This window comes from Hyalella azteca, unplaced genomic scaffold, assembly GCF_000764305.2.
Source record: "Hyalella azteca isolate HAZT.00-mixed unplaced genomic scaffold, Hazt_2.0.2 contig6127, whole genome shotgun sequence".
Taxonomy (NCBI): domain Eukaryota; kingdom Metazoa; phylum Arthropoda; class Malacostraca; order Amphipoda; family Hyalellidae; genus Hyalella; species Hyalella azteca.
The window spans coordinates 154,299-166,685 of NW_025936295.1; the positions used below are offsets into that span (position 1 = coordinate 154,299).

Genomic DNA, 12,387 nt, shown 5'->3' on the forward strand with positions numbered 1-12,387 from the left:
CGCTCTCTGTCACTTACTGCAGTGAGTACTTAGTTATATTTTTTATTGATAAATTATGTAAAATAAATAATAACTAAGTTTACTCGCTCCACATGCAGCTGCATGCCACCATGTTTTAACTCAACACGTGAGCCCATGCAGGAGAACGAACGGATGGTAATTAAGCTGCTAATTTCTCCCAAGTGCGTAATATTTCTGTTTTGAGGGACTCTTAGCATAGAGAGAAGATTAATTTGTCCACTATCCAATGCAACCTAAAAATTATTTAATGATATCATTCGTGTTTCTTAATATGGAATACTCAATTTAAATTAATGCGCCCTATTAATTGAAAATCAATGACTTTTTCTCGATTATTGAATGCTTATATTGAATATGAGATTATATTTTTATCTTCTCCGTTTCAGGAATTCCACTGTGGCGTCTTCGGAGCAGCAATCCTCATTTTAGTGGTCAACAGCGTTCTTCTCTGTAGCGTGGATATAATTTGGATTACGTGCATATTATATTATATATATATAGTTAGGCACTGTGCAACCACGGAGCAGGGGAACGATACAGTGACTGTCTTTGTTATATAGTCATTCTACCTTAATATTGTTGTGACGCTCTGGAGACTGGTGATGACGAACAGGGGCCATACTTTCAAAACTCGCTAAGTGAACGTAAGTACTTACGCTCTATTTTCTTGTCTATGATTGGTGGATTTTGCTAGAAAGGCCGTCAATGATTGGCTGATGAACTTACGATCTCTTAATTTTTTTTTAAAGTATAGGCCCCGCACAACATGCATGATGAGGTATTCATGAATGATACTTCAAAGAAGCCAATAAGGTATAATAATTAACACATTGATTAATATTAGTCGAGTTTATTATGGAATTCCCAGACTGTAATATAAAGACGTTTTATGATAATTTGGGAATAAATGCCCCATAAATTAATAATTTAGATTTTATCCTTACGAACGATTTTTACGTACCAAATGATCGTATAGAATACATATTTCAACGACAAAGCTTTAACAAAGCCGCGATAAATTATCTCTGTAGCTTAGCGACAAGGAAGCACACAAACGTTATTTATTATCCCTTGATCGCCTTCATTGTTTCATAAAAAACATAAAATGATATTTAAATAATACGTCACTATTTAATAGCGGTTATTTATCATCTGTTTTCAATCACGTACACTGAATGGATTGAGTTATCAAGTTTCATGGGATGCTTGGTCATCGGAGTTTCAATGATCGAGATCGCGTATTAACTCGTGATTAAAAAAAAAAACATTATTTTTCGCGTTTTTTAATTTGGCTATGAGTCATATCCAAAATTTGTCCGTTAATATTTATTGATTTTCCGCGTTATTTCCATAGACGTCTCACTATATTGTCAAGAAAAGCTTTATAGTGTTTATGCTGCTTTGAGAAAAATTAAAATTAGACACTTCTTAATGCATCTAAAGCATCTTTCGATGCTTTGGAGAGGCAAAGCATGCTTGTTGACAGGCCACGTTGAAGACCGCCTAAGTGAAAAACTGATTTGTACCTAAAAAAAATAAATTAGGTGAAAGGAGCTAGGAATAAATTAATTTACCATTCATTAAAAGAACGAAACCAATGTAATATTGTTATTTATTCTCCATGTATTTCAATTTTGTTTGAGGTCACAAAAAAATGGAGCCAAAGATTTCAGTCACGTTGGTATGGAAGATCGACTAAATGCTCTCAGACTGATAGAATAAGCATCTATAATTTCTATTCAATTAATGTCGTTATGAATGAGCATTCAGCCTTGGTTCGGATATAAATCAATCCAATTGATATAGTAATTAGTATAATTAACCGTAATATAATGTAACCGTCGTACTATTCAATAAGAATAAAAAAAATTATTTATATTGAAATAATCGAAAATTTCAAGCACAGTTAGTTGTAGTTTATGTTGTTCATTGTTTAATAATTTTCTAATTATGCTCATTCACTCAACATTAACGTGGAAAAATTATGACAATAATGAAAACCTAGAAGGTTTAATAAATAACTTCCTCTTTATAATTTTAAATTTTAAAGAAATGTTTATGTGTAATAGAGGAGATGTTTGACGTACAGATGTTCATTTAACAGTAAATAAAATCGATATAAAGAAAGTCACTTCAATTCCATTCACATACTGGATAGGAAAGCAGATAGTCCCTGATTGCTTGGAACTCGTAACGAGACAACATTTTTCTGGTGGCAACTACATTATTGGTGTAAATTTTTTTAACCTGGATAAAAAGTACCAGCTTGTGATGCATTAATTTGTAGCTCTTTTTAGCGCATTTTCTCATTTATGGAAAAAATGCACTATTGTGCTAGCCATGTCCGTCTGTCTGTCTGTCTGTCCGTCCGTCCGTCTGTCCGTGACCTTAAGTTTTCGTCGACGAGAAAATGCGCTCTCTGTCACTCACTGCAGTGAGTACTGAGTTATATTTTTCTATCATGGAATGACCAGGGTCTGGGGCTACGTCACTTGGTATCTGTATGGGTGGAGTTAATAGGTTCTGTATTACCCTTTGTACCATCATAAGAGGCGTTAGCCTAAATCATTTTTGATTGATCTTCAGTAGAATTTGTAGTCAAACCCACATTTAGCGGATTTCCCTCGATTTTAAATAAATTATGCGCGAAGGAGTTTTGAGGCCATTGATTTTCTATTGCCAAGTTGTCCAACTTTGGATTTTCAAGTTGCATTGACAATTCATCAGTCGGCGCGGTGTTCCCAGGCTCCAAATTTTGTTCAGAGTTCAAATTCGTATTCTTTTTCTCTGTCTCGTGTTGGAGAGAATAATTTAACGGTTGCGTCAATAAATCCAAAGCTTCATTGGCAGTAGAGTCTGAAGTTAATGAATGCGTCAAAGAAGGGGCAACCGACTCGGTTTGACTTTTATCCGAATAACTGCCAATACTTTGTTGAATAGATGAATCAATATTCACTAATGGGTTTAGTGCTGAAGAGTGACTTTGCTGATATGCTTCGATCGTCGCGTGGCTTGACTCAGGGTTACGAGGTCCTTCGGCTGACACATCGGTCAACTTAGGGTTTAGTTGCTCCAAATCTTCTTCAGATTCCACTGACTCGTCACTTTCCTCGAAATTTTGTGAGGAGTTTAGCTGAGGCTCTAAATTGTGGGTTTCATAGTGATGCTCCCTATCAGATTCCACTGACTCGTCACTTTCCTCGAAATTTTGAGAGGAGTTTCGTTGAGTCTTTATATTGTGGGTTTCATAGTGATGCTCCCTAGGAGGAAAGGGTGCTGAAGAACTATCGGTGGAGGTGAGAGACGATCCGGTGTATTCAACCGACGCAGTTCTTTCTGTAGGCTCATCGAGAATACGCGATTCCAAAAAATTATCATTTAATTTTCTTTGTTCTGTTGAGTTTCTTGCCTCTAGGTCCGGGTTTGTTGTGCGGTTCATCTTAGGCTGATTATTTCCTATAACTGACTCGCTAATCCACGTAATGTTTTTATGTATCAAATCGTCATTAGGATCTGCAATCGGATTTTTGATAGTGTCTTCGGTAGAAGATTGTTGTTTCAACGATGAAACAGAAACTTCATGGTCTATGTAATCTTGAGTAGTTACTTGAGGTGAAGAAATATTATTAAAGCTGGACGAATTCTTACATTTTTCTCCTGTTTCCGTTACATTTCCATTTCTTGTGGGAGTGGTGGTACCAGGTCGATCAATTCCATACATGCAGCCAAAGACCACGATCATGCTGGCGATAAAAATTGCCACTGCTATACAACCCTGGAAATAGAATGTTTTTACTATGATTGCCCAAATTAAACATAAAGCTTACTAAAAGTTCGCATTTCGACAGTTTATTAGAAGCACAAGCATGAGCAACAAGATTAAAAATACGGGTATCATTATAAACGTCACCACTAGAGCAAGATTCGTAATCGCTTTTATAAACACATTAAACACATATAAAGGATTCAAACACATTGAACGTGTAATCATTTCAAGCAGAAAAGCAAAGAGTAGAAAATAATACGAGGTAAACTTTTATCAACGAAAGTTAAGATAAATGAGGTCTCATCACAAAAATTTTAATCTACAAAACTGACCTTTAATCACTAAACCTAAAGAAAATTCCTGTGAGAATAGCATTAAATCCAAACAGAAAAAATTTCAGATTTAAAACATATAGATAAATGAAAAATATCAGTATATTGGATTAATTTTGATAAAAAATGTTGTTCATTACAAATGTATCTCTTCCATTGCGGAATGATATTTTTATGGAAGTCAGTTTTTATGAAACTACAATAGCATTTTGTGCCTTGAACTAAACTGAATATACTCTATTAGTAACCGAGCACCTGTTCATAATTCGCAAAAGAGAGTTCGGATTTGCCAAGTGTTTAAGATCATCAATATTGGAAGAGTGAATTACGGGATCGAACCCTTCAGCTAGATGTGAAAATTCAGGTTGAAATTGAAGAGTGTGGTTAAGCAGGGCGACAACATTGGGTTATTAAGTTGTAGTTGTTGAGTTCGAGACTCAAAACAAGCAAATTAAATTTGGCCATGCCTCTATAGAATTGGCGACAGGAGCCGGATCTTTAGTGCTGACTTAACTTACTTGGATAAATTCAGTTATAAAAAAGAAACTTACCTTAAATCTTACACATCGCTTAGAACGAGGCGAACTCTCGCAATTGTTTTCCGCTGATGTTTCCTCAGGTTTTGTGACGTCATATGAACCATAAATCATGATGACTTTTCACTGAACAAATTCTTCGATAAATTTCGTAGAGCAATTGAAATGTAGAGGGATTATCTATTGAGAATCCGTTTACTACATAATCAGGTAGAAGATTTGACAAAGTTTAAACTTTGATCGATGTAAAAAGTTTAAGACCACCAAACTTTGTTCCCAGTATCTTTAGAGCTTACGTTCAGGAACAAGCCCTCGTACTAGACTGCCTTTTATATCTTGATACCTGAACTGAAATTGAGAAATTCAATCACGAATAATGAAAAAATTGATCTCTGTCGTGATCCGATTAAGCTTTCGAAAGGCCACATTTTAAAAGGTATTTGTTCAGCAATCGAGCGCACTACGTTGAAATAATAATTAGTAAACTTGATCTTCCTAATTAATGCAAGGTAGGGTGCCTAAACTGACAATCTATACATGATCACTTAATGAATCGACCGTTCGTGCTCGATTAGAATACGGAATGACGAGTGTCCGGAGAAGCTTCTCACTCTAAACTACTGTTTCCAAACTTTTTTGCTTCTTCTTGGTTATTTTCCACTAGATATTGGTACATTAAATTTCAATAATTAAAATGTTAGTAGTTTAATCCGACATTTTTTGGTCGTTGTGAAGGGTTGCGGATAACCGGACAATATGTAGTGAACATTGAACATTCGCTGAAGTTAGTCATGTTCAGAGATGGCTTGAAATTTAACGCATGAACTTCAGTAATATATCCCCGCAAATGATCCTACGATTCGACCGCAGCTGTGTCCGAACATGAGCGATTTTTCTCTTGAATGGAAGGTCTCCACAATTCTATTTATATTTGATCCAGCAACGCCCCAATGATGGGCTTAAATAAAACAAGTCTCCCACCCAATTATATTGCGTCCCACCTACTTGGGGCGCGCTCCTACTTGCAGGAACTACTGCTCTATAATTTTGTTCAATTGAGATTTTATTGAAGATTTACCAGATAATATTGCTCATGCTTCAATGTCAGAATCATCTACACCTGAAACTTTAAGAGCGTTCGTTCAAATTGCTCGAATTTTTTGACGTCCCCGAATTAGATTGCTGAAATTAGGGTTCGAGCACAAACGATGATAATTAACTTCTTTTACTGTATATTCATTAAGTGTACGATAGATTGGACAATAATTGCTACTTAAAGCAATTACTGCTACGAAAAATTTTCAACTTCAACTTCAACAACTCTTCATATTGAATAGATCAGCGTTCATTTGCAAAATAAATTAAAAAACTAACATTCTTTGCCTGATCCTGCATCAAAAATGTAAGGCCCGAAATGCAGTATTGTTCACATCATATTTATTGTCACTAATGTATGATTGTTTTTTTTGAACCAATTGTTTGGAAAGCAGCATCTTAATAATGAGTGTTTAGCAAGTTTCGATTCAGTTTAGTTTAGACTATAGGCTAACTGATGACATAATAAATGAATTTGAAGGTTAGGTAATGTATTAGTAAATCTTATTCACGTAACAGGATATTGAAATGAGTTAGAAAGTCTGAGCCGAAATGCCTTGAGTCTTTAATGCATCAAGAACTGCATTTGTCGTTTCTTTGAACATATTGAACGAATGCATGGCAATCAACACCGGGTTATAAAACGTTATTATTATTAATTATTGCTTGGCGTAAACCACTTACCGTACAGTTACGGAAGATCGATATCAGTATTATTATTTTTCGCGTATTTTTCTGGTTCACAAAAAACTTTTTCACAGTTTCGTTTGAAAACAACTCTGTGTGTGAAGGCGTGTGGCAACATCTACAGCGAACTTATCTATTACAGTCTTTCTTGTTCATTGGTCATTAAGGCCACATTGACCAGACGCGTGTAGTGCAACATACTCGAGCATATTCCGATAATGGTGGGTGCCGTTCTAGTCTCTTGAAGCATTTAATTAAGAAGTTTGTTTGATGTAAGAAGACGAGTGGATATGGACTATTGTAATACTGGTCGTTAGCGACACTTGTGAAGACTAAGCAAATTCAGATTCTGTGATGAAATATTTAGGCTTGATACGACTCAAATGCTGTTTTTTTCTCGAAAGCATCGCGTTCCATTATCCAAAGGCATGTGAAGTTTATGCTTGGTATGCAATAGTATTCTAAAATCACACTACTATAGTTACTGTGAAGTGTGACTGGATATTTAAATCTTTTGACTTGTCCTGCGGCGCATCGTCGCTTTCATATAACCTAGCGATGCCGATTCGGCTCAATTAGCCTAAACTGTTGAAAATTGTCTTCTCATGTCTTTTGTGATCGCACTGTATGTACGAAGCTGTTCACGAATATACGTCAAAGTGTTTCGGGTTTGTGGGTCGAAAGCCCATAACATGCGTGGCTGTTTGACGATGATTTGCCTGCTTTTCAAGGTTTATGATGTACGTAAAAGAGAAGTAGAACAGAGGCTAGCATTTTGAATGTAAAGCTTTTCCAGCTCTGTAACCCCATCTCCCATAGAGCTCCATCCCTTTTAAGGTTCTGGTAATGTCAATTGTCGGTCTATAGGCCTACTATAGTTTCCATTTTACAGGAGCTGGTTCAGTTCGACATTGTGGATGGTGTGCCTAAATCGTAGATTTTATTTCGAATTAATCCTCCATCTATCTCTTTTCCCAGATTTCCATACGAATGTTTGTGATGGTTGCCACGGGTGTGGCTGCCTCGCTGGTCTCGGGCCAGGTCACAACTACGACGACACCTCGTCCCGTTAACCCCTATGTCCCGCTAGGGCATCACGCCGGGGCATTTGATGGTCAGAGGTTCCTTGGGGGCGGCCATCATGGGCATCACAAACCACATCATGGATACGGGGACGGTCAAGGCTATCAAAGTGGATACGGCCGAGGCTACGGAGGTGGCTACGGCCAAGGTTTTGGTTATGGTGGAGGTCAAGTTGGGAGCTACGGTGATGGTTATGGCCCAGCCCACAGTGGAGGCTACGGTGATGGTTATGGCCCAGCTTACAGTGGGGGTTACGGTGATGGTTATGGCCTAGCTTACGGTGGGGGCTACGGTGATGGCTATGGCCTAGCTTACGGTGGGGGCTACGGTGATGGTTATGGCCCATCTTATGGCGGAGGCTACAGTGATAGCTATGGCCAAGCTTACGGTGGGGGTTACAGTGGTGGTTATGGTCATAACTTAGGAGAATTCGGTGGCGGTTACGGTGGTGGCTCAGTAGGATATGGCGGAGGCTACTGAGCCATTAGCTGCTACGACCACGTCTGAGAACAGAAGATGAGACCTACAGACCAAGATGCGTACATGCATACATGTAATGACGGAGCTAGTAAATAGTGAATGAATAACATGGTATATCTGTTTTATTTGTCCACTACACTATCCTGTACTGTACTTATGTGCATTGAAATTCTTAAGCCTGAATTTCATTCAGTGAAGCGTTAACCCCATTCCTAACCTATGATAGGACGACGCTAGCATGGTTTGAAATGTATTAGTGGCTAAATTTTCTCTGACGATTCAAGATTAAATTAATTATGTCCTACTTACTTGAGACAGTAAGCTTGAAGTAGAACGTACAGGAAAATTTCTAAAATAGCCCATCGACGCTGATTCTTCTGGTACATTGATCTTGCTCCTACAAGGCTGTAAGGAATGAGGTGGGTGCAGCGACTGTTGTACGTAATCCGCACTGACAGATACAAATAACTCGGGATATCTTTATATCGAGTGAATACACCATTAACTTCTGTAGTTGACGACTATTCAGTGCGCTGGAGTCCGCGTTTGCAGTTCTGTCCAATGTGGAGATAAAGCTTAAAACCAGTTTTTTTTCTGAACTACGGAGCTAATTAGTTGTAATACACACAGCATGAAGACGACCTTCAATTACTAGGGCCTTGATGACGTCTAAAGTTGTAGCTCTGCTGCTGGGCGGCTCCTTGCATGCCGGCCAGAACCAAGGTTTGACCATCCACAAGTGTTGTGGGCATGCAGAAGCAAGTTTGGAGTAGCAAGTTAGACCTTTCGGAAAAACTTTGAATAGAGTTCTCCATCACATTTGTAATCGTCATTGATTGCGTTCATGTCATGCCATTAGAGAGTTTGAAAGGAAGCAGGACAAGGACTAGAAGAAATATCCGCATTCTATTTCTCTCGAATATTAGATATTTCGCTATTTAAAGTATTTATTGAAATTTTATAGAATACAAATTATCAGGAGCTGGAAATGATGAGGTTTATGATAGATTCCATTGAGTAAGTAAAAGATTCATAGTACACTGAATACTGTCCTATTGAAGTATCCTGTCTTCCAAGGGAGCGCAGTGAAGTGAATGAAATAAAGCTGAATTATCAAGAGCTCTTCAAGAACCCCCTGCATTGAACTGCGTGTCGATCCGATGCAACCTCGTATATATCTCAACATTACTGGAACTTATATAGTAAGAATGCTCCTGTGAGTATGAATAAGATTTATCCATGTTCGCACAGCCAATTTCAACGCATAATACAGAAAAAATGAACATGGAGTATACCGAAATACTTTAAATTATAACAACTTTGTCCTACAGGTAATGTACACGGAAAAAAGCTATCTAGACTTTCCCTTTCAAGCTCAACGCAATGGAGTATGGAGAGCAGCCTACTTCTTTAGTGGGCTTTTTCTGTGCCCTGAATAAGCGCACCTTTGGTATGAACTAAGTCACGTAATCTTCCTCCGTAGTTTTTTACACACAATGCAAATGTTGAAATGTCCATTGTGATTCGCGGTACATTGCGGGAAGCGGGTTTAATTCATAAATAGCAGTCGATGTTCGTTCCAATTTACTAGTGATCAGTCATGCGATAGACAAACTTAGCCTGGCCAAGCGATATCAATAACCTGCTAACTGCATATATGGCGTCCGTTACCCCGCATGCATAATCCAGCGTAGCAAATTCTTCAGTTATATGCCAGACTTTGATTCGTGTTCCAGGACAACTTGTAGTTCGACGATCACAGTGCAAGGCCTTGTATTCAAGAAATTTTGGTATAGACGACGTATCAATTATATATGTATATTATAGACGTATCCCCAGGGAGTAAGGGAAGTTGTCGAACGACAATAATGAAATGGTTAAATTTAGTTCGAATTCATCACTGCAAGAAGGAACATAGGGTCAATGGAATCAGTGTAAGTTCAGAAACTTGCGGTACAGTCGCTGCCCAATCACGAACTACCTCGTACCCCGCAAGAGAACTGTTCAAGGTTCGCAGTTTCGTCCTCGAGTTTGGTTTCCACCACAATTCGCCAGTAGCGGCAGTTTCGATAAAGAGGTTTCAAATTATTGGAATCTAGTACTCGTATGACGGCTCATGCTGCAATAACTAGAAACAAATCACGTTTCACGCAGGAGTATCAGCAAATTTCCGAACGTAATTTGATTCCACGAATATCGTTGACGGACATTTGGTTCAAGTAAAATAAGTAACATCTCGTCAACCTCGAGCCGAGCCAAAGGTTGTCCTTGAAGGAACGAATGAAAAGCACATCAATACGTATTTTTTATATAGTCTTAACTTAGCTTAATACGCTGGATCGTACCAAGTCCTACTTGGTTCACTGAACGGCATGGAAACAATTTTTTCCTAAATTGCAATAAACTCCCAATTTCCATCGGGGCCGGTACTATATGCCTCCTACGCACTTTACCGACCGTACCCTCCTCCATACCCGCCGTACCCTCCTCCATACCCGCCGTACCCTCCTCCATACCCGCCGTACCCTCCTCCATACCCGCCGTACCCTCCTCCATAACCTCCACCACTACCACCGTATCCACTTCCGTATCCCCCAAGATAGTCTCCACCATATCCTGCGTAACCTACATCATCGTAGTTGCTCCCGTAACCACCATCACCATATCCTCCGTTATAGCCGTAGCCTCCGTACCCGCCGTATCTACCTAACCCTGAACCATATCCTGCGCTAACTCCGTAACCGCCACTTCTGAATTCGGTGCGACCAGGCCGCACGACATCCGATGCATCACGCAACGGATCGTTTGGTCGAGAGGGCGGTAGTCTGACTGGGGGGTTAGGAGGGCCGCCGGGTCTTCCGACGTCAGGTCGATCAGTTATAGGAGGCGCTGGTTCCTGAGGCAGGTTAACAGGATTCGTGGCCCCCATGACAAGAAGTGTAGTAAACAGCACCAGCAGCCGCGTGATCTGAGGGGTGAACAACATTCAGTCAGTTTTCGGAGGATGCCCCTAACAAGACTATATTTACGTTGTTACTGTGACTAGGTAATTACAGTTCGATGCATCACCAGGTTTAGTTCAGTAAGATGCATGTTCAATCAGCAAGGTTGAGCAAGATAACAGGTTAGTATCCCACACCCGCTGCTATGCGTTATTTTCCCGTATTACAATATCTTAATGGTAATTATGGACAGCTTTGGTTACGCGGGATCAATCATTCCACGCTGTGTGAATACATTTAGCCACATTTAGATCGAAATCCACTTCGCACGTGGGTATCTAGTTTGTAGACTAGCAGATGCATGCGTACACCGTATACATGACTAGAAATTTTCACCGTATGCAGTTTCTCAACACAACGTAGTTACGAAGCTTCTTGACCTCTGATTGGGCAGAAAATATCCAATAGTGCAAAAAATCACTCAAAATTTGATACGTAACACGTGTATGGTGCATCAGCTTCGAACCAAAACCACATTGCTATCCCAACTAAAGGCTTATAACACTGTTTCTGTACCGCAAACTGCAATTGCTAAATTTCGCCCCCATGCTTTTCAACATATCCCGAGAGTGCTCTACATTCTCGCTACATACACTTACTAGCAAGCACATTGTCACTTTGCGATTTCGATTCCGAACCGAACGTTCGCCGCCAAGTATCGGGGGTGCTTGCGCAGTGGTTACGGAAGCAGGTCTGGCATTAAAGACACGATAAATACAAATAGCTATTTCGTGTTGGTCTAAGGGATGGCTTGAAAATGATCACCTTAGCTGAACTTGCGCCGTTCGAAAAACTTGGAGTTTTGTAATGATATGATTCTGAGCATAAAATTTCAATAACGAATATTGTGTACCTCTATCATCCATCAATTTTTTATCGTTTGATGTTGATAAATCTTTAGAGACTTGAGGCCTTGTGCGGGAAAAATCGAGTGAAATTAAATTCCGTCCGTTATTTCGTTCAATTTTAATATATTTAAATTATGCAAACTGAATCTTCAAGCAAAATATTCATCGGTAAAATTTTCCGTCTGCATCGAAATGTACCAATAATTACGAGGTCAGTATTAAGTGTCAGTAGGGTAAAAAATGGACCATGAATTTTTTTTGAAAGGTTTCAAGTCGATTGAACTTATAACTATAAAATGCCGACCTTTCACATCGTGCGCCGCGGACTCATAAATATTTGCGCTTACATGCTTCGCTGCCATAAGATAATACTGATGGCAAGTTCATACATTTTTATTAGTTATGCGATCATAATATCACACAGAACAGCTTCACATTTTTTTGCTTTTTCAAGTATAGTGCAGTATTGCGTAGCCAACCTTATGTCGAACTTTCAAACAAATTAGCCACAGACGGAAGTAAATTTCTCAAGTTGCT

General features: G+C 39.0%; 3 protein-coding genes across 3 annotated transcripts; 1 reads left to right on the forward strand and 2 right to left on the reverse strand.

Annotated features, from left to right (window-relative positions):
* Positions 1–2,459: 2,459 nt before the first annotated feature.
* On the reverse strand, positions 2,460–4,909 carry LOC125177976. The gene is made up of 2 exons (XM_047880752.1): positions 4,671–4,909; positions 2,460–3,796 (listed from the first exon to the last, which is right to left on the reverse strand). The coding sequence occupies exons 1-2, from the start codon at positions 4,767–4,769 to the stop codon at positions 2,582–2,584; spliced, it is 1,314 nt and encodes a 437-aa protein (XP_047736708.1). The 5' UTR covers positions 4,770–4,909; the 3' UTR covers positions 2,460–2,581.
* A 1,665-nt stretch (positions 4,910–6,574) lies between these two features.
* LOC108669022 (keratin-associated protein 21-1-like) lies at positions 6,575–8,114 on the forward strand. Its single transcript, XM_018156306.2, has 2 exons — positions 6,575–6,658; positions 7,416–8,114. The coding sequence occupies exons 1-2, from the start codon at positions 6,656–6,658 to the stop codon at positions 7,998–8,000; spliced, it is 588 nt and encodes a 195-aa protein (XP_018011795.1). The 5' UTR covers positions 6,575–6,655; the 3' UTR covers positions 8,001–8,114.
* Positions 8,115–9,869: 1,755 nt separating this feature from the next.
* On the reverse strand, positions 9,870–11,688 carry LOC108669023 (keratin-associated protein 6-2-like). The gene is made up of 2 exons (XM_018156307.2): positions 11,602–11,688; positions 9,870–10,968 (listed from the first exon to the last, which is right to left on the reverse strand). The coding sequence occupies exons 1-2, from the start codon at positions 11,611–11,613 to the stop codon at positions 10,450–10,452; spliced, it is 531 nt and encodes a 176-aa protein (XP_018011796.1). The 5' UTR covers positions 11,614–11,688; the 3' UTR covers positions 9,870–10,449.
* Between the last annotated feature and the right edge of the window lie 699 nt (positions 11,689–12,387).

Coding starts and splice junctions, on each gene's coding strand:
- LOC125177976 (XM_047880752.1), bottom strand. CDS start 4,769: ATGATTTATGGTTCATATGACGTCACAAAACCTGAGGAAACATCAGCG. Junction 3,797..4,670: donor AGCGATGTGTAAGATTTAAG/GTAAGTTTCTTT, acceptor TTCTATTTCCAG/GGTTGTATAGCAGTGGCAAT.